At 45.5% G+C, this 26,063-nt stretch overlaps 1 protein-coding gene across 11 annotated transcripts in view; it reads right to left on the bottom strand.

The window, feature by feature from the left end:
* Positions 1 to 26,063, bottom strand: part of ARMC8 (armadillo repeat containing 8) — a 217,143-nt gene that overhangs the window by 56,020 nt on the left and 135,060 nt on the right. For all 11 annotated transcript variants that reach the window (XM_039486875.1, XM_039486874.1, XM_039486879.1 and 8 more), the window contains one exon: positions 2,001 to 2,201. In XM_039486875.1, the coding sequence (XP_039342809.1) occupies positions 2,001 to 2,201 (201 nt within the window). The remainder of the gene's footprint in view (positions 1 to 2,000; positions 2,202 to 26,063) is intronic.

The following is a 26,063-nucleotide window of genomic DNA, read 5'->3' as shown; positions in this document are numbered from 1 at the left end:
TTCTTAATTGTTATAGATTAGTGCCTGTTTACTAGGGTTTTGATTGCATTACACGCCAAACAGGCAGGATCACCACTGAAACTGCAGATTAACTTTAAGTATGTGTTTATGTCCCACTGAAGTTAATAATTAAAGTTAAGCACACGTGTGATTGCTTTGCTGAATTGTAGCCTATACAGATAAACAGTAATAACCAAGCAACATATGTATGCAACCTCTCAAAATACAGGATGAGATTAGTTACATTTTCCCAGACAAAATGAGTCCCACTCTCTTCTTCCTCTACAAGCCAGACCAAAATGTCCTCCTTTCTCCATGCCCACCCCACAGAAGGAGTTACATGGTCAGATTGGGGGAAAACAACTAGTTTACTAGGATCTAGATATCAGAGGGGTAGCCGTGTTAGTCTGTATCTGCAAAAACAACGAGGAGTCCGGTGGCACCTTAAAGACTAAGATTTATTTGGGCATAAGCTTTTGTGGGTAAAAACCCCACTTCTTCAGATGCATGGAGTGAAAATTACAGAAACAGGCATAAATATATATTGGCACCTGAAGAGAAGGGAGTTACCTTACCTTACTGTCACCTCCTCATCAATTATTGGGAGTGGACCACAACTACCCTGATTGAATTGGCCTTCAACGTTGGTTCTCCACTGGTAAGGTAGCTCCCTTCTCTTCATGTGCCTATATATATGCCTATTTCTGTAATTTTCACTGCATGCATCTGAAGAAGTGGGTTTTTTACCCACGAAAGCTTATGCCCAAATAAATCTGTTAAGTCTTTAAGCTGCCATAGGATCTAGATAGCAGTCCCAATAAAAGTGGATGGTATCAAGGGACCAAAACTGCTCTTAGAACTTTGGCTGAAAGGCTCCAACAGATGAAGCAATGGTATCTATTTAATTCAACATGAAAAACACTGTCAAGGGAATTTTGAGGTTGCAGGGTAAAGCACTCAAAAGTCAGGAAATGCCAAAGGTAAGTTTGTCTGAGTAAGCTTAACTCTGCCTCAGTGCATCCACTACAGTACAGTACATTACTTCATGATTATATACAAATTTTCAAATAGATCAATTTATCCTGCAGAGCCCTGCCTCATTCCACCTACAACTTACAAGATATTATCCATTTCACAAGATACACTCACCACATGGCTGAGTTGGACATACATGTGCAATGCTGCTGACCTTTACTCTGGACATTCATAAAAAGTGCTAAAAACACAGTGTCAGACTCAGGGCTGGAATGTTGGTTTTTTGATTCTCTAGCCAATGTCTAATGCTTCCCAGCCAGTTACTGAACCTCTTTTTTGTCTTATTTATTCCATTTAAAATTTGGCTAACAATTCTTTGTACTTATGTGGTATTTTTTCATCTGGGGCTCTCAGAGCATTTTGTAAACATGGGTAAGCAGGAGTAGCCCCATATTATAGGAGTTTGAGAACTAAATCTGTCAACTGTGATTTCCTGGGCTATTCCAGAACCAAAGGGGATTAGAGGACCTTTGTTTTTCTGGAGTACATTCCAAATCAGTGGAAGAAGGGCCGGGGGAAGGCCAAGAATACTTTCCATCCCTGGGATCACCATTCCTTTCTTATGTTCTCCCTTCCCCAGTGAAAGGAGGGGAGTTAGAAAGAGTAAGCAATACAGGGAAACTGAGTCTGCAACTCCATGCTCCCATTGCAAAGGAGGCTAAAGAGCCATCTAGAACGTGGTGGAGTAGGTGCTTGTGCAGAATGCTTGGCTAACAGGCCTTCCCTGCTCACTGCTCCTACAGTGTTATTTGCCTGGAATGTTCCTCCTCAGTGTGGGAGGAGGGAGAGTCATACAACAAAAGAAAGGTTTTGTGCCTAAAGAGCCAAAAACATTGAGGGCCTGATCCAACTCCCACTGAAAGACAATTTTAATTAAAGTTCTGCGTACTTAAGACACACATTTGCAGTTTCAAAATCTCTCATGTACTCTGAGAAGTTCTGAACAGACAGAGAAAAACACATACCCTTTTGATATCGGTGATTGCACTGACTGAGCTGGGATACTTGAAGTAGTCAGAAAGCATTGCAATAAGATGGTCTGTAATACTGGCGATTCTCTGCAGCTCAACATCTGTTTCAATTAGATAGGCAAGTGTTTCGGCTCCTTCTACTCGTTCTTCCAGCAATCTTTCCTTACTACACATCCGAACCAAACTTGGCAGTGTCTGGAAGGTACAGAATTCAACTTTAGTTTCAGAGAAGATAATTTGTAAGTCTTTATAGATTCCATTTCAGTTTGATGTCTAGAGCATCTCTCCTCACCAAAGTTTCTTAAAGAAAAAAAGGTACAAACGGTTGTGGGAATATACACACAAATTAAGTTCAACTTATTTAATTATAGGCTCTTCTTAGCATTCGTCACTGCACTATAGGGTTCTCTCCTGCCATCTTTTTTGGTCATAATACTTTTTGCAAACGTCATGTCCCGAAAGGACCCACAATCAAAATGTTCTGTATGGAAGTTCAAATGTCCACTTAATAGTCTTTACTTGCAAAGCTTTACTTGTGCTGTAGAAAAGAACCCTGTGATTTGTCCTCAGAACTCACCAGCACTGCTATGGAAGAGACTTCTAGGTACCAAGGTAAAAATGAGCACATCAAGTATCCCACTTTGATTCTAAAATTCCCAATTCAGTATTGCCACAAGAAGCAGCTTCTGGAAGTAGGAACAGAGTGATTCCGAAACAAAAATACAAACAAGAACATGTCTCATACTCATGGTGTAAATAAAAAAGCTGAGTTCCTTAGCAACAACTGGAATGCTAGAAAAATATTGCCTTCATATAGTCCAACTCCTGGAATCTGCATATCAAGCTGTGAGACCTGAGAATGGCTGAAAGCAGAAAACCTCAAGAGATGTCCGTGGGCTATCCCTTATGGAGATGAGCAGTGAGACAAAGATTAGAAAGAGGCATGTGGCCTCTCCTCATTCATTTAACGTCCCCTGGACTGGAAACACAAGGGGCCTGATGCAGCAGGAAAGAAGTGTGAGGGAGTAAAGGTCTGTGGAGACCATATATTATTAGAACTCCAATTACTAGTAAGTAATCTAGGTTTCCACTAGTGACATTGCCACCAAAGAGTCACTGGGGATCAGACATGCAGCAATCCGCCACAGTAGAAGGATTGTGAGATACTTGTCTCAATATGCGCATCTGATCTAGGCTTGTTATTGAGAATATTGTGGAAGCCAGTAAATAATTAACAAGGTTTTGAAGAGATCTTAATGAATGTTAGTTAGCATGAGTTAGGTTAACTGTGATCCTGGTGACGTGAGGAAGCAAGATAATGTAAGACAGAGTGAATTGTGTGAAAGTTATTACGACCTTGCAATGTGCAGTCTTGCAGTCTTGTTTTTCTAGTGAGATAGCAGAAAAGCTTATGTATAAACAAAATGTATTTGTTGCTTTTTACTGTCTGTATTATTGCTAGAAATTGTCTGTAAAAGGTATAAAGGCTTGCTGTGATTGTTTACCAGTTGAGAGACCTGTCCAGGACCCTGTGTCCTATGGCACTCTCTCCCTCCATGGTAATTACTGGAGAAATAATAAAGTATTTGATTTTGCTGCATCCAAACAAAAAGTGAGAACTGAGTTTTTCTTCGACAATTTGGGGGCTCGTCCGGGATGGCAACGCCCACGGACCCACATACAACTACTACGGATCATTCCCCTTCGAACCCCATGGCGCCACATGAGAGGTATGAGACCTTTTGAAATCTCTATTGGGGTATCGGAGGAGGATTTTCCCTGAGGACATCTGTCTCTCTGTTGGGCTCACGCCATCTGAACTTATTGACTGTGCAGCAGGATCAGATGCAAAGTGGTATTGGGGAGAGGCCCCAATAAGGTTAGTTTATTGCAGTACTGGGAACTGCTGAGTTGGCCAAGGAAATGCATAAGGTAATGCATAGGTAATGCATAGGTAAATGCATTAGAATGCACCGGTGCTGAGGGGTTTTTACCGCCTCAAGAGGGGTTGTCATACCGCCTCATGGTATTGGTCCGGACCAGGTAAAGATGCATCATGGTTAAAAAAAAAAAAAAAAGATAAAAAGGTTGAAAAAGGGTTAAAAAAAGAAAGAAAAAGAAAAAGGAAGAAAAAGAGGCCTTGGTGTGTGTGTGTGTACACCAGTGTGAGTGGCTGTTACCGGGCTAGCCCAGTAACTAGTGGATCTTTAGGAGAGCCGACCCACGGTGGGCTGACTCAGCCTGGCATAGTCCGGCGAGGAAGCTGCCTGGGTCTAGGAGTGTGTAAACCCATCTTCCCTCCCCTTTCCTTGTGAGTCTCTCCTGTGTGAGTGGAAAATGGGTAAGGGACTGTCTAAATATTCCACCTCACCCCCTAAGGGTGCCCCAGCATATTACATGTACGTACATTATGGTCCTAAAACCTGCAGGTATTTAAATGATTGGAATCTGTATACGTGTGAAAATTCATTTAAACAATGCCCATTAGAAGGTACCTTCAATCTAGATAAGATCATATATCTCAGTGGAGCTTGAACCACAAAGAAAAACCTCTGTTACAGTGTGAGCAATTTGTCTAGGAACGGGTTAATTTGAAATTCGGCTTAGCCCTGAGATAAGGGAGAAGTTGTTTTGTTTTCAAGGTCATGAATTAGTGCGGACTATGCTAAGTGCTAAGTAAAACTGCTTTAGCCCCAGCTGGTTGTGGAAAATAAAAAAGGCAAACCAAAAAGCAGTATAAGTTACGAAACTGAGATTGCATTTGCAAAGCTTAATGGTTCAGTGAGATCCAACAGTTTTTGCAACCCTGAAGCCGGACAGGCAGCTGACCTGAACTGGAATCTCTGAAAGAGACGCCGCAGGAGATTCCAGGGTGTAAAAGAACAGCCATCCCAAGAGTGGCAGCATGTTGGAAATGCTGGACAAGCTGTATACAGGATAATCTCCCGTCCACCTATTTCCCTTCTCTGAACATTATACACAGACATGCCAGTCTGGATATGTGTAAGTATTAAAGTGGCTTAAGGCTTGGGGCATTCATATTTTTCCCGAGTGATGTGGGAGCATTCCCAACACTCTCCATTGTTGTTTTATTATTTTTAATGAAGCTTTAAAATTTGGATATATGGTGTGATTTCTCTATCTACCCCCCCAGTCCTGCAATGTCAGTTTGATCACCTGACATAAGGGATAATTGGTAACAGAAATTTGTCACAGTTTGGTGAGCAATAGAGAATTGGAAAGCACTGTAGAATTTACACCATCTATCTGTTTTACCCTTGTTAGTTTATGTTTGCTTTGTTTGGTACTGTTGGTGTTTTGTGTTAAGAATAGCATGATTATAGGTGAGCACTAATAGAATAAGGAAACACTATTTGGTTTTGGTGCACTATTTAGCTTTGGCTCTGTTTTGTTTAACCGGTTACTGATGTTTTTCTGCTCTGTTCATTTGGGCGTTAGGTGTGTGAGCGGAACTGAACTTCGTTCAGTAATTCCTCAGGGTGGAAGCCATGTGTGCGATGAAGCTCTGAGGTTGTCCTGAAATTTTACAGTCCCGCCCCCCCCGTAGCGGACAATATAATAGAAGTAGAAAAATTTGGCTTAGACTGTAATTTTCTTTGTTTTTTGTGTAATTTTCTTTTCTGTTTAAGTGTCAGCAGACAAATGGGTGGGTCTCTGGGTATGCCCCCAAAGGGGTTTGGATTATGTGTTAAGTGAATGGCCATGTATTTTTGCCCAGGTGGCAAGCCTTACTAGGAAGGACTCAGGTAGTCTTGTGAGTAGAAATGTTTTGGGGACAAGACCAGAAGGGTGGGGGCTAGTTGAGTAGCCCACCCTCCTAGCTAAGAACTGGTTGTGGAACAAGCTCGTGTCCATGGACGGGACGATTCAGTGAGGAAAAAAGGATCGGGCCCAGGCAGGCGGGCAACAGACAGAGAGATTTGGAAACTTTTGAGGGTGTAGTGGAAAGAAGGAGTAAGTGAATATAAGCATGAGGATTTCAAATACTCAGAAGGATATTTGGAATGGTGATTTGCATTGGTAAAGTGGCTGTTGGAAGGAGAAAGCAATTGATTTTTAAGGGAAAATGAAAAATTGACTCTGTGTTTGCTGGGGGGAACAGCACTTGAACTTTGTGAAAAAGCTGAAGAGAACAGTTTTTTGGTGTCTTTGACATGTTTGTGAATGAATTCAGGCAAAGAAATTATTAGATTGCACTCATTTGGCTATGAACAATTTTGTTAAATCAGTTGAAGAATGTATACAGTGCTATGTAATGACATTGTATTAGGCCCTACAGGCACTATAAGTGGTGATGTTTTCTTTCAGTGTTTAAAAGCAGGAGTTAAAAGAAATAAAAAGCAAGCCAGAGAGCATCTGTGTTAATGCAAATTAACTAACTGATAAGGTAGAGGCTGCTGAACCAGGGCTGTCTAAGAAGCACATACGAGAAATATGGGGTAATTCCTCTGTTTTGCCTAGAATCAACAAGAGTATTTGTATATTTTAAGTATTTAACTGCCCCGAAGGGGTGGACCTCTGTTTTTGTCTTTCAGATAATCAAAGAACATTAATGCCAGCTACACAGCATTCAACATACTATGATTTACTGGCAGTCACAATTATGTTGTGTGTTCTATGTTCTGTTTTGTGGTGTTTTGCCAAAAAATTGTTGTGTTTAATATTTTCATGAGATGGTCTGATTTGACATCAAGCGAAAATGTTGCATTGCAATGCAGATACTTGTTTTGTTCAACTTAGAGTACAAAGTGTTTAGTTATATCAGAAAAATGTGATATACTAAAGTCTAATACATTTTCTTAAGTAAGAGAAGAAACTACATTGGCCAAATCTTTTAATTGAGAATTGTTGTTAAAATTTGCATACTGACAGTCTTTGGAAGCAAGGACATGAAAAGTTAACCCACTCCCCATATTGTACGAGGGATCCTTCTGGCTACCTCAGACTTTTAGCCAGAGGGCTGGGGATGGTGGATAGCTATTGGACTAGAAGTTATATTAAGTGAACTTCTCAAAGTGGGTGTGCTTGTCCTGGCTTGTTCTTCCAAAGTTCTGTAATAAGATTATTTTAGTGAAAGGGTATATGTGGCATACATTGAATGATAATACTTCTGTACTGTATAACAGTACTGTTTATGTGTTCATGGTATGAAAAAGGTGTATAATTGAAGAGTAAAAGTTTCCTTTGTAGGTTAAATGAAGAAAAAAAAAAAAGCCAAGTAGAGAATGGCTAACATGCGCTGGTCCCAGTCAAGGACACCGCTTGGCTGCCTACCAAAGGAAGGGGGGGGGAAATGTTTGCTGCAGTTACACGAGATTGGTGTGCAGCGGCCAGCCCACTCTCCTCCTTGGGGACCTTTTGTAAATATTCAGATTGATTTTATTTCGATGTCTACATGTTGTGGTTATGGATATGTATTTGTTTTAGTTGATGTAATTACCAATTGGGTTAAAGCTTTTCCCTGCAGGAAAGCAGGTGTCAGGACTGTTGTGACATTTTGCTTAAAGATTTTGTGCCACGTTTTGCCATCCCTGTGGGTATCAACAGTGATCGTGGAATTCATTTTTACTGGACCGATTGTGAAGGAGTTATGTGCAACTCACTGCCCTCACCACCCACAGTTGGGACAGTGGAACGCCAGAACGGGATTTTACAGAATAAACTGGCCCAGATTTGTGCTGAAACGAACTTAAGGTGGCCGGATGCCCTTCTTTTGGCACTGAGGTGTATGAGAGCCATTCCCAATCGAACGACTGGACTCAGCCCTCATGAAATTTGACAGGACACCCAATGCTGACTACCAACTGCACCCCCGCTAACCCCAGCTCAGATGGACATTCATTTGCTGGATAACATAATGCTTAAATATTGTCAGGCACTAATGAAATGTGTTAAGTCTTTTTATACACAGGTGATGGAAGCACTACCAAAGGATCCTGTGCAACCTTGCCACTCGTTGGAACCAGGAGCCTGGGTCTACATAAAGATCCATCAGCGAAAGACTGCCTTGGCTCCATGCTGGAAAGGCCCTTTCCCAGTCCTGCTGACTACCGACACCGCTGTGAAGTGCCACAAACTGACTGCTTGGACCCAGGATTCTCACTGCAAAAAGACCCCTCCACGTCAGAAGAATTTTCCTATTGATGATTAGCCTATTCTTTCTTCTAGTTCTACTGTGCTTCTGGACAGCAGGGAAAAAGCTCCCTTGACCACTGACAGACCAACTGTGCCTTTAGACTTTTCTAGAAAAGAGCACAGCTATTACAGGGTGATATGTGCTGGAAACCTCTCCCTGTAGGATGCTAAACCTCGATTGTTTTGGGAAAGAAGAAGACACACTCACTCCACTGACATTGCCAAAGTCCAGGAATTCCTGACTGAAAAGGACACTGAGAACTGACCCTGGTGAAGAAACAAAGAATTACATACTGGCAGGAAGAAATTTGTGGGACCCATGCTTGGGACTGTGGTATTAATTGGATTTTGGGGTTTATTCTACAGGCTGCGCCCTGTGTTCTGGATAAATCCTTCAGTATGTATTGCCCTCCCTAATTGGATTTTACCTGACATTGCCCTTATCCAGTTTTCTACATACCCAGATTGCTCACAAGGGGCTGCCATTAGATTAGCACAACAAAAAGGCCTGGGTTATTTCCTCTGGACAAAAAGGGAATTGACCAGATCCCTGTGGGCTGGGTTATTTCATCTGGCCAATAGTGTAGTAGCCATTTGGACTATTCTTCCAGGCCAAGAACATGATAAGAAATTGGGGCAACTAGAAAAGGCCACTAGTCTTATTTTTGAAGCTCAGCTATCTTCAGTACAGGCTGGAGTTGCTGAGTTGCATGTAATTTCCACCCTTAGTTCTATGACCCAGAAGTTACTGACAGAGATGGTATTGAATATCACTGAGGCTGGGAAGGCATTGCAGTGGGATCTGGACTAGACTTGGCCCACTGCCCTTACAGACGTCAGGAGTACCATCTGATCTGTGGTCATGAAGACATACTTGGACACTTTCTGGATGGAAGTGTGGACATTCACAGTGCTCCTTCCAAGCATATGGACTGGTTAGGGTGGGTGTGGGCTCCCACATACCGAATCCTGCTGGGTCCATGGGGAGGATGCCTGTGGGACTGTAATTGTTTACCGAGACATCTGGGGAAATTAGACCACCTGGTATCTCCAACTGATTTCTAGACAGTACCCCTGGAATGACACCACTTTACAAGATATACATATTGATCTTACCACTGCTGCAGGCAATCCTATCATTTCCTGGCCTGCAGATAGAATGTTACATGTAGCTCTTAGATTTCAGGTATATTTTAATTGGCCTAGAATTGTACCTGATTGGTTTAAAAATTTGCTTTCATTGTTACCAAAGGTTCAAAGAATCTCTGAATTGCAAGGGCAAATTCCCATGTTTCAGAATGTATATCAAGCTGGAAGGAATGCCTTTCATACAGCTTATAGAGTGTTTACTTTATGTACTAGGTATGATGTTTTGTGCTTTGTGTTCACGATTGTACAACAGCCCCATTATATTATTCCTATAGGATTGTTATTATTTGTAGTGTTGTTAGTTAATTTAGGATTATATTGTTGTTGTTGTTGTTGTAAATAACGTAAGAATAGCAATACCTTTCATGTTCATGCTAATCATGCATTGTCATTTCGTCCCATGACGGTTGACATGTTTGCTGTAGTATCTGAAGTCCATGGTTTCATGCGAATTGAGATTTGAAATTGTTTGTTGTACTAGAAGTACAAAAGGGGGGAGTGTGGAAGCCAGTAAATAATTAACAAGGTTTTGAAGAGATCTTAATGAATGTTAGTTAGCATGAGTTAGGTTAACTGTGACCCTGGTGACGTGAGGAAGCAAGATAATGTAAGACAGAGTGAATTGTGTGAAAGTTATTACGACCTTGCAATGTGCAGTCTTGCAGTCTTGTTTTTCTAGTGAGATAGCAGAAAAGCTTATGTATAAACAAAATGTATTTGTTGCTTTTTACTGTCTGTATTATTGCTAGAAATTGTCTGTAAAAGGTATAAAGGCTTGCTGTGATTGTTTACCAGTTGAGAGACCTGTCCAGGACCCTGTGTCCTATGGCACTCTCTCCCTCCATGGTAATTACTGGAGAAATAATAAAGTATTTGATTTTGCTGCATCCAAACAAAAAGTGAGAACTGAGTTTTTCTTCGACAATATGTTGGGTAAAAACGTACAATGAGTTTCATATGGTCACTCTGGAAATCTTTAGCTCTTGATCCCATCTATTATGCTCACTCTTGCCATAGGATCTGCTGTAGCTCTAGTGGGACAGGGTGCTAAAGGCCACCTGGAACTAAAAGCCTGTCTGCAAGAAACAGATCTGAATACAAAGGTGGATCTATTTGGTCAGTCTTTGCACCCTTTTCCCAAATCCAATAATATGGAGGTTTTCCAGAAAATCCTGCTCCTATTCAAGTGATAAATGAGTGCCTGCTTCACAGCCAACTTGTGGAGCAAAGCTGCCTCAGACAAGTCAGAAGATCTAGTAAAGAAAATCTGCAAGAAGACCAGAGACCAGGGTTCCCTGTGCCATGCCTGCAGGGAGAAGGTAACATGGAAGATGCTACAGTGCCTCTATGTGGATTTCCATACAGAGGGATCCTCCCAGAGCTGGATATGCCAGCTTTAGGGTTGCTCTGAGCTGATGGAGTGGTGCAAGGTGACCCTAATGTAGGGGAGGAGATGGCCCTCTCACTTCCCATTGGCAACTGAATTTATCAAGGCTTGTAAATTGCATGGAACCCAATTTAGCTATACTGAGCATAAAAGGTTTGAGTCAGTCCTGCCCAGATTTGAGTCAGTGGCTCCAGGGAGAAAATATTTCCACTAAAGCTATCCCTTCCAGCAGAGCCTGAAAGTACCACTGCTACTCTAAATACTTTCTCTCTTTCTTTTAAAAACAGCTTCTCTCTTTATAAAATGTTTATACCAATAATACTGTATTCTATATTACACCCATATTCTTTCCCTACTTTCTCTGCTTATGTACCGTGAGAATCACACTAGCCCCTTCCCAACTAGTCTCAGTGAAAGTCAGCAGAACTCAGAAGAGATTGGTTTCCCATTTTCAAAGCTGCTTCCTGCTCCTTCAAGGTGCACCTAATAAGTCTGAAAATAATAAAATAAATTAAAATTATAGGACTAAACTGTTTGCTGGTATAACTGCACTTCAGAGTTACAGCAGAGAATCTGGCTCACAGAGTTTTATATTTTCCAAGAACTGTACAAACATTAGACTTATCATGGGATAAGAGGGAAGGTCCTCTCAGTAACTGCTTAAAAGATAGGAAACAAACGGTATTACTAAATGGTCAGTTTTCAGAATAGAGAGAGACAAACTCAGGGGTCTGTACTGGGACCAGTACAGTTCAAATTATTCATAAATGATCTGGAAAAAGGGGTAAACACTGAGGTGGCAGAATTTGCAGATGATACAAAACTACTCAAGATAGCTAGGTCCAAAGCAGACTCAGAAGAGTCACAAAGGGATCTCACAAAACTGGGTGACTGGGCAACAAAACGGCCGATGAAATTCAATGTTGATAAATGCAAAGTAATGCAATTGGAAAACACAATCCCAACTGTACATATAATATGATGGGGTCTAAATTAGCTGTTACCACTCAAGAAAGAGATCTTAGAGACATTGTGGTTAATTCTCTGAAAACATCCACTCAATGTGCAGCAGCACTCAAAAAAGCTAACAGAATGTTAGGAACCATTAGGAAAGGGATAGATAATAAGACAGAAAATATCATATTGCCTCTATATAAATCCATGGTACACCCATATCTTGAATACTGTGTGAAGATATGGTTGCCCCATCTCAAAAAAGACATACTAGAATTGGAATGAGGTTCAGAAAAAGGCAACACAAATGATTAGGGGTCTGGAACAGCTTCCATATGAGGAAAGATTAATAAGACTGCGACTTTTCAACTTGGAAAAGAGACAACTAAGGGGAGATATGATAGAGGTCTATAAAATCATGATGGGTGTGGAGTAAGTAAATAAGGAAGTGTTATTTACTCCTTCTCATAACACAAGAGCCCTGGGGGTCACCAAATGAAGTTAAGAGGCAACAGGTTTAAAACAAACAAAAGAAAGTATTTCTTCACACAATGGACACTCAACCTGTGGAACTCTTTGCCAGAGGATGCTGTGAAGGCCAAGACTATAACAGGGTTCAAAAGAGAACTAGATAAATTCATGCAGGATAGGTCCATCAATGGCTATTAACCAGGATAGGCAGGAATGGTGTCCCTAGTCTCTGTTTGCCAGAAGCTGGGACTGGAGAACAGGGGATGGATCACTTGATAATTACCTGTTCTGTTCATTCCCTCTGAAGCACCTGGCATTGACCACTGTCGGAAGACAGGATATTGGGCTAGATGGACCTTTGGTCTGACCCAGTATGGTCATTCTTATGTTCTTGTCTAAACATAAATTAGTGAGCAGCAGTCTAGGGTGTAAATCAACAATGCTCCAGTGTGCTGTGCAATAAATATCTTTGTGGTCCCTGCTGCTGTGCAATACAAGTTCCCTAGTGTGGACTGCTACTGTTTGAAACAGAAGTACATAAGGCACTCTAGGGAACTTTTACTATGCAGCAGCAGGATACATATGGATAGCTGGTATGTGGCAGGCTGGAGCACTGTAGATTTACACCCCAGCTTGCGCCGCACTCACTATCATTTAAACATGCAAACTTAATCTTCCTAGCAGCCTAGAAATAGGTAAATAAGTATTATTACCTCTATTTTACAGAGTAGTAAGCAGGAGGTTAAGTGACTTGCCCAAGTTCACCCAGGAAATAAGTGTCAGCACAAGGAGAAGTACCCAGGTCTCCTGCCTGCGAATACTTAACTCAGTAGACCAAGTATCAGAGGGGTAGCCGTGTTAGTCTGGATCTGTAAAAGCAGCAAAGAATCCTCTGGCACCATATAGACTAACAGATGTTTTGGAGCATGAGCTTTCGTGGGTGAATACCCACTTCGTCGGATGCAAGTAGTGGAAATTTCCAGGGGCAGGTATATCTATGCAAGCAAGAAGCAAGCTAGACATAACGAGGTTAGTTCAATCAGGGAGGATGAGGCCCTCTTCTAGCAGTTGAGGTGTGAAAACCAAGGGAGGAGAAACTGGTTTTGTAGTTGGCAAGCCATTCACAGTCTTTGTTTAATCCTGAGCTGATGGTGTCAAATTTGCAGATGAACTGAAGCTCAGCACTTTCTCTTTGAAGTCTGTTCCTGAAGTTTTTTTGCTGCAGGATGGCCACCTTAAGATCTGCTATTGTGTGGCCAGGGAGGTTGAAGTGTTCTCCTACAGGTTTTTGTATATTGCCATTCCTAATATCTGATTTGTGTCCATTTATCCTTTTCCGTAGAGACTGTCCAGTTTGGCCGATGTACATAGCAGAGGGGCATTGCTGGCATATGATGGCATATATTACATTGGTGGACGTGCAGGTGAATGAGCCGGTGATGGTGTGGCTGATCTGGTTAGGTCCTGTGATGGTGTCGCTGGTGTAGATATGTGGGCAGAGTTGGCATCGAGGTTTGTTGCATGGATTGGTTCCTGAGCTAGAGTTACTATAGTGCGGTGTGCAGTTACTGGTGAGAATATGCTTCAGGTTGGCAGGTTGTCTGTGGACGAGGACTGGCCTGCCACCCAAGGCCTGTGAAAGTGTGGGATCATTGTCCAGGATGGGTTGTAGATCCCTGATGATGCGTTGGAGGGGTTTTAGCTGGGGACTGTATGTGATGGCCAGTGGAGTCCTGTTGGGTTCTTTCTTGGGTTTGTCTTGCAGTAGGAGGCTTCTGGGTACACGTCTGGCTCTGTTGATCTGTTTCCTTATTTCCTCGTGCGGGTACTGTAGTCTTACCAAATGGACTAAAGGTAAAAAATCCACTGCTATCTACATACTTCACAGACCACAGTGAGAGATTATGCCATACTCTATCAAAGAAACTGAGGAACCACCTGATCAGCATCCTATACAGCAAACAGGAAAACATCAAAAAAGAGCTCTCCAACCTGGAGACTCTCATTAATAACCAAACTTCCATACAAACGGACTTCACTAAAATAAGACAGGAGACCTACATTACTCACTTCACCTCTCTACAAAGGAAAAAGGACTGTAAGCTGTCTAAACTCCTACCTGCCACATGGGGCCACAACCGTGGTACCCCTAACCCACCCAGCAATATCGTCAATCTATCCAACCACACACTCAGCCTAGAAGAAAAGTCTGTCCTCTCTCGGGGACTCTCTTTCTGCCCTGCCACCCCCACCAACATGATACAGTTCTGCGGCGATCTGGAAGCCTACTTTCGCTGTCTCCGACTCAAAGAATACTTTCAGGACAACACTGAACAGCGCACTGATAAGACGGTTACTCACCTTTGTAACTGTTGTTCTTCAAGATGTGTTGCTCATATCCATTCCAGTTAGGTGTGCACGTGCTGCGTGCACGTTCGTCGGAAGACTTTTACCCTAGCAACACTCGGTGGGTCGGCTGGGCACCCCCTGGAGTGGCGCCACCATGGCACCAGATATATATCCCAGCTGACCCATCTACCCTCAGTTCCTTCTTGCCGGCTACTCCGACAGCGGGGAAGGAGGGTGGGTTTGGAATGGATATGAGCAACACATCTCGAAGAACAACAGTTACAAAGGTGAGTAACCGTCTTTTCTTCTTCGAGTGATTGCTCATATCCATTCCAGTTAGGTGATTCCCAAGCCTTACCTAGGCGGTGGGGTCGGAGTGAGATGTGGCGGAGTGCAGAACCGCCGAGCCAAAGGCCGCATCATCTCTAGATTGTTGGACCAGAGCATAGTGCGAAGCAAAGGTGTGGACCGATGACCAGGTCGCTGCGCGACATATCTCCTGGATTGGTACATGGGCCAGGAAAGCGGCTGATGAAGCCTGAGCTCTGGTAGAATGGGCGGTGAGATGGCCCAAGGGAACATGAGCCAAGTCATAGCACGTGCGTATGCACGCCGTTACCCAAGAGGAGATCCTCTGTGCGGAGATGGGCAGGCCTTTCATCCGGTCAGCCACTGCAACGAAGAGTTGGGAGGATTTTCGGAAGGGCTTTGTGTGATCAATATAAAAAGCAAGCGCCCTACAGACATCTAAGGAGTGTAACTGCTGCTCCCGTGGGGATGAATGATGCTTCGGGAAGAAGACTGGAAGGAAGATGTCCTGATTGGTATGGAAGGCCGATACCACCTTAGGGAGGAATGCCGGATGTGGTTGCAACTGTACCTTGTCCTTATGAAAAACAGTATACGGTGGGTCTACCGTAAGAGCTCTACGTTCGGAGACCCGCCTGGCCGATGTAATGGCCACTAGAAAAACTGTCTTCCAGGATAGGTATAGGAGTGAGCACGTTGCCAACGGCTCAAAGGGCGGACTCATGAGCTTGAGGTCCCAGGTAGGGGCAGGGTGTCGTACTTGGGGGTAGAGGCGTTCCAGGCCCTTACGGAATTGAGTAACTACGGGGTGGGAAAACACGGAGTGGCCACTCTCCCCTGGATGGAATGTAGAGATGGCCGCCAAGTGCACCCTCAGGGAAGATATCGCCAGGCCCTGCTGCTTGAGGGACCAGAGGTAGTCCAAGGGTACGTCCATACTTACCGCCGGGTCGACGGGTAGCGTTCGACTTCTCGGAGTTCGAACTATCGCGTATAATCTAGACGCGATAGTTCGAACTCCGAACGCGCTCCCGTCGACTCCGGAACTCCACCACCGCGAACGGCGGTGGCGGAGTCGACGGGGGAGCCACGGACTTCGATCCTGCAGCGTCTGGACAGGTAAGAAGTTCGAACTAAGGTAGTTCGACTTCAGCTACGCTATTCGCGTAGCTGAAGTCGCGTACCTTAGTTCGACCCCCCACCCTAGTGTAGACCAGGCCCAAGATAGTAGGGATGGAGACGTCTGAGGGAGTAGCATTCTGTGACGCACACCAGGCAGAGAAGCGCTTCCACTTGGCCAGATATGTGGACCGAGTGGAAGGTTTCCTGCTACTTAAGAAAATGTGCTGTATCGGAGCGGAGCAGCGTAACTCTGAATTGTCTAGCCACGCAGAAGCCACGCCGTGAGGTGGAGGGCTTGCAGGTCCAGGTGGCGGAGATTGCCGTGCTCCTGAGTTATAAGGTCCAGGTGGAGTGGCAGGGTAATTGGGGTGGCTATGGAGAGGTTGAGCAGTGTGGTGTACCAGTGCTGTCTGGGCCACGCTGGCGCAATCATGAGATGCGCTCTGTCCTGGCGGAGTTTTAACAGGACCCTGTGCACCAGCGGGAACGGTGGGAAGGCATAGAGCAGTCGGTGCTTCCACGGGATGAGGAATGCGTCCGAGATCGATCCCGGTGAAAGACCCTGAAATGAGCAGAACACTTGGCATTTCCTGTTTGCGCAAGACGCGAACAGGTCTATGTGAGGAAAGCCCCACTTCTGGAAGATCGAATGAATAATGTCTGGTCTTATCGACCATTCGTGACACAGGAAGGATCTGCTCAGCCAATCCGCCAGAGTGTTCCGAACCCCTGGGAGAAAGGACGCTACCAAGTCCATCGAGTGGGCTATGCAGAATTCCTAGAGTTGGATGGTCTCCTGACAGAGGGAGGAAGATCGAGTCCCTCCCTGCTTGTTTATATAATACATGGCCGTTGTGTTGTCCGTAAACACTGAGACACAACGGCCGTGCAGATGCTTCTGGAATGCCTGGCACGCCAGGCGGACCGCTCTCAGCTCTCGGGCATTTATGTGAAGCACCAGCTCCTCCGGTGACCAAAGGCCCTGGGTGCGAAGGTGTCCGAGGTGAGCCCCCCATCCGAGGGATGACGCATCTGTCGTCAGGGATAGTGAGGGTTGAGGCAGGTGGAACGGTAATCCTGCACACACCAGGGAGGGGTTCAGCCACCAGTCGAGGGAGCGCAGTGTGCTTGGTGGAATGGTGACAAATGTGTCTATTGGGTCCCTGCCCAGACGATACACGGAATTGAGCCACGTCTGGAGGGGACGAAGGCGGAGCCTGGCATATTTGGTCACATAAGTACAGGCAGCCATGTGACCTAGGAGACCGAGACAGGTGCGAGCCGAGGTCGTGGGGAAACTCTGCAGACCTCGAATGATTGCTGCCATTGCCTGGAATCGTGGCTGAGGCAGGCAGGCCTTGGCTAGAGTGGAGTCCAGGGTAGCTCCTATGAAGTCTAGCCACTGAGTGGGGACCAGAGTGGATTTCTCCGTGTTGAGCATCAGGCCTAAACGTGTAAATAGGTCCCTGACGATGCCTACGTGCTGCATGACTTGCGCCTCGGAGGCCCCCCTGATGAGCCAGTCGTCCAGGTATGGGAACACGTGAATCCCCTGACGGCGGAGGTGTACGGCAACTACTGCCATACATTTTGTGAACACCCTTGGGGCTGTGGAGAGGCCAAAGGGAAGGACCGCAAATTGGAAATGCCGATGGTCGGCTACAAAACGAAGATACCTCCTGTGCGGAGGAAAAATGGCGGTGTGAAAATACGCGTCCTTCATATCGAGGGCAGCATACCAGTCTCCAGGATCCAAGGACGGGATAATGGTCCTGAGGGAGACCATATGGAACTTCAACTTTATCATGGATTTGTTGAGGCCCCGCAGGTCTAGGATAGGCCTGAGGCCCCCTTTTGACTTGGGGATCAGAAAGTAACGTGAGTAAAAACCTTTGCCCCTTTCCTCTTTTGGTACCTCCTCTATCGCTCTGATGGCGAGGAGCATCTGCACCTCTTGTAAGAGGAATTGCTCGTGAGAGGGGTCCCTGAAGAGGGACTGGGAGGGAGGGTGGAAAGGCGGGGTTGAAACAAATTGGAGGTGGTATCCTTGTTTCACGGTGCGTAGGACCCAGATGTCTGAGGTCAGTTGGGACCACGCCGGGAGGAAATAGGAGAGGCGGTTGGAGAAGGGAGGAAAAGGATCCTGACCAGAAAGTGGTACGCCGTCCTCGGGCGAACCTTCAAAAAGCAGACTTCGGTCCCGCCGGTGGTTTGGAAGGACCGTGGTTTTGGTCCACTTGGAGTCCTGATGGACGTCTACGTCCACCTCGCCCTCGCCGCCTGCCAAAATCTTGCCTTTGCCTGGGCACAAAGTACGGGCGGTAAGGTTGGGGACGGAAAGGCCGGCGCTGGGTCACCGGTGTATGCATGCCCAAGGAACGCATGATGACCCTGTTGTCTTTTAAACTTTGAAGTCTGGGGTCAGTTTTCTCGGAGAACAGACCTTTACCATCAAAGGGTAAGTCTTGGATGGTATATTGTAACTCTGGAGAGAGGTTGGAGACCTGCAGCCATGAGATGCGTCTCATGGTGATACCGGAGGCCAGGATTCACTGAGGCACTTCAAACAGGAGTCGTGCGGATCTCCTGTCGGCATCGGCCTGTGGCAGGCCGAGCACGGCTTGAAACCCGGGGAGCCGGGCATGTGCTCCGGCCCCGGGTGCGGGGAAGGGGCTAAGCCCCGAACCGCTCTAAATATTACTATACTAACTAAACTATTAAACGACTAAATACAACTATCTAAATATATATATATATATACACACACACACACACACACACATATACATACACATATATATAAAAAACTATAACTATATACACAATACCGAGCGAGAAAACTATGAGGAAGCTAGGGAAGTGGAGGTCAGCTAAGCCGCGCTCCACTGTTCCAACGACCGACATTGGGCGGTAAGAAGGAACTGAGGGGCAGATGGGTCGGCTGGGATATATATCCAGTGCCATGGTGGTGCCAATCCAGGGGGCGCCCAGCCGACCCACCGAGTGTTGCTAGGGTAAAGTCTTCCGACGAACGTGCAAGCGGCGCGCGCACACCTAACTGGAATGGATATGAGCAATCACTCGAAGAAGAAACACAGTTACCCTCCCACCAAAAGCACAAGAAGAAGAACTCCACATGGATTCCTCCTGAGGGTCGAAATGACAGTCTGGACCTATACATAGAATGCTTCCGCCAACGTGCACAGGCAGAAATTGTGGAAAAACAACATCGCTTGCCTCATAACCTAAGTCGTGCAGAACGTAAGGCCATCAACAGCCTCAGAAACCCACCCTGACATTATAATCAAAGAGGCTGATAAACGAGGTGCTGTTGTCATCATGAACAGGTCTGACTACCAAAAGGAGGCCGCCAGACAACTCTCCAATACCAAATTCTACAGACCACTTTCCTCAGATCCCACTGAGGAATACACTAAGAAACTGCACCATCTACTCAGGACACTCCCTACACTAACACCGGAACAAATCAACATACCCTTAGAGCCTCGACCAGGGTTATTCTATCTACTATCCAAGATCCACAAACCCGGAAATCCTGGACGCCCCATCATCTCGGGCATTGGCACTCTCACTGAAGGACTGTCTGGATATGTGGACTCTCTACTCAGATCCTATGCCACCAGCACTCCCAGCTATCTCCGTGACACCACTGATGTCCTGAGGAAACTACAATGCATTGGTGACCTTCCAGAAAACACCATCCTAGCCACCATGGATATAGAGGCTCTCTACACAAACATCCCACACACAGATGGAATACAAGCTGTCAGGAACAGTATCCCTGATGATACCACAGCACAACTGGTTGCTGAGCTCTGTGCCTTTATCCTCACACACAACTATTTCAAATTTTATGACAATATATATCTCCAGATCAGTGGCACCGCTATGGGCACCCGCATGGCCCCACAATATGCCAACATTTTTATGGCCGACCTGGAACAATGCTTCCTCAGCTCTCGTCCACTCACGCTCCTTCTCTATCTACGCTACATTGATGACATCTTCATCATCTGGACCCATGGGAAGGAGACTCTGGAAAAATTCCACCACGATTTCAACAGCTTCACCACGGTGCAAATAAGTGATGGTCACATTAACACCACCCTATACCGAAAACCTACCGACCGCTATGCCTACCTTCATGCCTCCAGCTTCCATTCCGGGCACACCACACGATCCATTGTCTACAGCCAAGCACTGAGGTACAACCGTATCTACTCTAACCCCTCAGACAGAGACCAACACCTACAAAATCTCCATCAAGCATTCTCAAAACTACAGTACCCGCACAAGGAAATAAGGAAACAGATCAACAGAGCCAGACGTGTACCCAGAAGCCTCCTACTGCAAGACAAACCCAAGAAAGAACCCAACAGGACTCCACTGGCCATCACATACAGTCCCCAGCTAAAACCCCTCCAACGCATCATCAGGGATCTACAACCCATTCTGGACAATGATCCCACACTTTCACAGGCCTTGGGTGGCAGGCCAGTCCTCGTCCACAGACAACCTGCCAACCTGAAGCATATTCTCACCAGTAACTGCACACCGCACCATAGTAACTCTAGCTCAGGAACCAATCCATGCAACAAACCTCGATGCCAACTCTGCCCACATATCTACACCAGCGACACCATCACAGGACCTAACCAGATCAGCCACACCATCACCGGCTCATTCACCTGCACGTCCACCAATGTAATATACGCCATCATATGCCAGCAATGCCCCTCTGCTATGTACATCGGCCAAACTGGACAGTCTCTACGGAAAAGGATAAATGGACACAAATCAGATATTAGGAATGGCAATATACAAAAACCTGTAGGAGAACACTTCAACCTCCCTGGCCACACAATAGCAGATCTTAAGGTGGCCATCCTGCAGCAAAAAAACTTCAGGACCAGATTTCAAAGAGAAAGTGCTGAGCTTTAGTTCATCTGCAGGAGGGTCCTCTGGGCTGGGACCGAGGGGTGGGAGGGGGATCAGGGCTGGGGTAGGGGTTTGGGGCACAGGAGGTGGTCAGGGGGACAGGATCTCAGCGCCGCTTACCTCAAGCAGCTCCCAGAAGCAGCAGCAGCATGTCCCCCATCCAACTCCTATGCAGAGACATGGCCAGGAAACTCTGTGCGCTGCCCCCTCCGCAGGCACCGCCACTGCAGCTCCCATTGGCCACAGTTCCTGGTCAATGAGAGCTGCAGTGGCGGCACCTGCGGAGGGGGCAGCGCACAGAGCTTCCTGGCCACGCCTCTGCGTAGGAGCTGGATGGGGGACATGCTGCTGCTTCTGCGATTGGTCCTGCTTTGAGCAGGGGGTTGGACTAGGTGATTTCCTGAGGTCCCTTACAACCCTGATATTCTATGATTCTAAGCCCCGGATCCCGCTTCCTGGCAGGAGTTCGAGGGACGGATGCGGCCCCCGGGCCGTAGTTTGCCCACCCCTGTTTTTGCCTCTCTGGAGATTACTTAAAAGGAAGAGCTAGGTAGTAGCTGGGGGCATAGATCCAGCCACCATGAGGGAAATCAGCTCCCACAGAAGTGAGATTTCTAAGATGTGTGAGTTTGTTTAAAGTTTGTTTAAGGCTCTTCCACATCTCAATCTTCAAGAAAGAGCGTTTGCTTAAAGCTTACATGGGATTTTCTACTTCTTCTGTGGTCTGTTTCTGCCCTGGGAAGAGGGTTTTAATGGTTTCTCTTTCCTGAAGAACAGAAGGAAACCGAGACCTTCAGTTTTAAGGATTGTTTTTTAAACAAGTGATTTCAGACTTTGGCGTGCTTTGATTCTGGAACAAGGGAACCTTGGGTCTGGAGAATATTAGCTCAGTAACCCCCCTCTCCAAGTCCTTAGCTGCCCTGTGGTAAAATGGGGTTAGTAATTGCATTTTGAACTTTGATAACAGGATTTAGCCACATTCCATTCATTCTAATTTCCATGAAAAGGGATGGGGAAGAGATTGGATTCTGACATGAATTCAAAACTGGAGGATACAGCATTTTTCAGCTTTCTATAGAACTGAAGTGATTGGTTTTTATTCCTTGAAACTGGACAGTTCCCATGAAGTGCAAAAGGGTAGGAGTAGAATTTAGGACTAGTTATAGAGGTCCTGTGTAAACCTTTAAACTGCCACTGAGTCACAGCAGCTACAGATATGTTTGAAGTAGAGGGAGGTGACCTCTGATTATTAGGGAAAGATTTGCCCAGACCAACTGGATCTCCCTTTCTGGAGAGACTGAAAACACAATGAGAAAGCAGGCTGTTGGAACTCAGACCTGCTTTGGAATTCGAAGGCCTAATATTTCCTATGGCTCTGAAAACCCAATAGACCTGGTCATGAACCTGATACCTTGGAAAGTAGAAAAGTTTCATCTGTTTTGCTAATTGAGCAAAATCAGGACTCACAGAGAAGTGAAGATCTTACAGCTGTACTTCCTGAGGTAATCTTGATGAGACGTGACTAAGAACTGAGACACCTTGTCAGAGCTACAAAATAATCTCCAAGTATCATCCTGCCTCTTCTGACCAGTGAACAAAATCTATCACTTATCTTCAGAACCAGATTTGTAAAGAAGGAAACCTTACTCCATCTGGAATAATTGTAATGGCCCAGGAGGGGCTGATTATTACTCACTCTCATAGCTAAGGTAGCAGAGAAATATACTTTCCTCCTAGGCAGAGGCATCTTCCTTAACTATCAAAATGAGTAGATGGAAAACGCTGCTGAATTTTGCCATTTCAAAATCTGCTGCCACAACCAATAATCCAGAAACTGGGCAATGAAGAAGAATTCAACCCCCCTTTGGAAACCTGATAAGAGCTCGGAATTTTTGTTACTGAAACTATAACTGGGATGGACCAAACCCTTCCAGCAGATTCCCAAAGTACCTTAGTTCAAAGAAGGTCAAATAGTTTGTAGTTGGAATTTACCCTGAACTGAGATAAAAGGGATACTACAAGTCTGAGTCATGCAAGTTACCAACTCCCGGAAAAAAGGAGGAAGAGATGAGATGAGAAGATCAATTTGAACAAATGGGTGAAGAGGACAGGGATCTACAATGCTGCTCCCCGCACCCCCCTCCAGCTCCCAGCATTTAGGCGAGGGACTAACTCAGGCACCATATGCCTCTCCATTTCCTGAACAACTCTTGCTCTAAGGATTTCATAGGCCTCAAGGACAGATCTGAACAAAGAGATTGCTGAAAGCCCCTCTGGCACACACTGATGCTTTGAGGAGACATCAGCGCTGGAGCACAATTAAGTGAGACAGTGATACAGAGGACACAAGTACTTCTTTCCCTAAGTACAGCTGTCAGTTGTACTGTGGATTCCTGGTACTCTGAGGCTTGTGGATAACAATCAGTTGTCCCCTCATCATAGAATCATAGAATATCAGGGTTGGAAGGAACCTCAGGAGGTCATCTAGTCCAACCCCCTGCTCAAATCAGGACCAATCCCCAACTAAATCATCCCAGCCAGGGCTTTGTCAAGCCTGACCTTAAAAATCTCTAAGAAAGGAGATTCCACCACCTCCCTAGGTAACCCGTTCCAGTACTTTACGACCCTCCTAGTGAAAACGTTTTTCCTAATATCCAACCTAAACCTCTCCCACTACAACTTGAGACCATTACTCCTTGTTCCGTCATCTGGTACCACTGAGAACAGTCTAGATCCACCCTCTTTGGAACCCCCTTTCAGGTAGTTGAAAGCAACTATCAAACCCCCCATCATTCTTATCTTCTGCAGACTAAACAATCCCACTTCTCTCAGCCTCTCCTCATAAGTCATGTGCTCCAGCCCCCAATCATTTTTGTTGCCTTCTGCTGAATGCTTTCCAATTTTTCCACATCCTTCTTGTAGTGTGGGGCTCAAAACTGGACACAATACTCCAGATGAGGCCTCACCAATGTCAATTATAGAGAAATGATCACATCCCTTGATCTGCTGGCAATGCCCCTACTTATACAGCCCAAAATACCGTTAGGTAATAATTGGAGATATACCAAGGTAATAATTGGAGATATACCAATCTCCTAGAACTGGAAGGGACCTTGAAAGGTCATCAAGTCCAGCCCCCTGCCTTCACTAGCAGGACCAATTTTTGCCCCAGATCCCTAAGTGGCCTCCTCAAGGATTGAACTCACAACCCTGGGTTTAGCAGGCCAATGCTCAAACCACTGAGCTATCCCTCCCCCCTGCCCACATAGCCTTCTTGGCAACAAGGGCACACTGTTGACTCATATCCAGCTTCTCATCCACTGTAACACCTAGGTCCTGTTCTGCAGAACTGCTGCCTAGCCATTTGGTCCCTAGTCTGTAGCAGTGCATGGGATTCTTCCATCCTAAGTGCAGGACTCAACACTTGTCCTTGTTGAACCTCATCAGATTTCTTTTGGCCTAATCCTCTAATTTGTCTAGGTCCCTCTGTATCCTATCTCTACCCTCCAGTGTATCTACCAACTTGCTGAGGGTGCAGTCCACACCATCCTCTAGATCATTAAATTATAGAATATCAGGGTTTGACAGGGACCTCAAGAGATCATCTAGTCCAACCCCCTACTCAAAGCAAGACCAATCCCCAGACAGATTTTTACCCCATTTCCCTAAATGGCCCCCTCAAGAAGTGAACTCACAACCCTGGGTTTAGCAGGCCAATGCTCAACCCACTGAGCTATGAAGATATTGAACAAAACCGGCCCCAGGACCGACCCTTGGGGCATTCCGCTTGATACCGGCTGCCAACTAGACACGGAGCTATTGATCACTACCCCTAGAGCCCGATGATCTAGCCAGCTTTCTATCCATCTTATAGCCCATTCATCCAGCCCATACTTCTTTAACTTGCCAGCAAGAATACTGTGGGAGACCGTATCAAAAGCTTTGCTAACGTCAAGGAATAACACGTCCACTGCTTTTCCCCTCATCCACAGAGCCAGTTATCTCGTCATAGAAGGCAATTAGGTTAGTCAGGCATGACTTGCCCTTGGTGAATCCATGCTGACTGTTCCTGATCACTTTCCTCTCCTCTAAGTGCTTCAGAATTGATTCCTTGAGGACCTGCTCCATGATTGTTCCAGGGACTGAGGTACGGATGACTGGCCTGTAGTTCCCTGATTCATCCTCCTTCCCTTTTTTTAAAAATGGGCACTGCATTAGCCTTTTTCCAGTCATCCAGGACTTCCTCCGATCGCCATGAGTTTTCAAAGAAAATGGCCAATGGCTCTGCAATCACATCCGCCAACTCCTTTAGCACCCTTGGATGCAGCGCATCCGGCCCCATGGACTTGTGCTTGTCCAGCTTTTCTAAATAGTCCCAAACCACTTCTTTCTCCACTGAGGGCTGGTCTTCTCCTCCCCATGCTGTGCTGCCCAGTGCAGTAGTCTGGGAGCTGACCTTGTTCATGAAGACAGAGGCAAAAAAAGCATTGAGTACATTAGCTTTTTCCACATCCTCTGTCACCAGGTTGCCTCCCTCATTCAGTAAGAGGCCCACACTTTCCTTGACTTTCTTCTTGTTGCTAACATACCTGAAGAAACCCTTCTTGTTACTCTTAACATCTCTTGCTAGCTGCAACTCCAAGTGTGATTTGGCCTTCCTGATTTCACTCCTGCATGCCTGAGCAATATTTTTATACTCCTCCCTGGTCATTTGTACAATCTTCCACTTCTTGTAAGCTTCTTTTTTGTGTTTAAGATCAGCAAGGATTTCACTGTTAAGTCTTCTATGAAAAGACTTCAAATCTGAGACCTGAAGTGTCTGGGAGAGGATCATGTTTTGCTGCTGACAACTCTGATGAGAGCTGGTTCTACTCTTTGTCTGCTAAGGCCTTATCCACAGCAGGAGTTTTCTCCCACTCCCAGCTAGGGGCACGAAGGTCACATGTGTCAAAGAGATACTGTGAATGCTGCTCAACCACACATCTAGACTGTGTATTTCTTAAACCTGAACTGTCTCCCATTATCTGGGATGATGGATACAGAAGTCTCACTGGACAGACAGCTCTTAAACCTACCAAATTCTACTATTATTCAAACAATTAACAGACTGAACAAAGGAACGCCCCGGTTCTTTGACTGCATTGTCAAGCATACAATGAGGAAGTGAGGAATGCTTAAGAGGGCACATTCTTTGTATCCCT

The sequence above is a fragment of the Mauremys reevesii genome, linkage group 9 (genome assembly GCF_016161935.1).
Source record: "Mauremys reevesii isolate NIE-2019 linkage group 9, ASM1616193v1, whole genome shotgun sequence".
Lineage (NCBI taxonomy): Eukaryota > Metazoa > Chordata > Testudines > Geoemydidae > Mauremys > Mauremys reevesii.
Note: the sequence above shows the minus strand (reverse complement) of the source record. Positions and strands in the feature narration are given on the sequence as shown.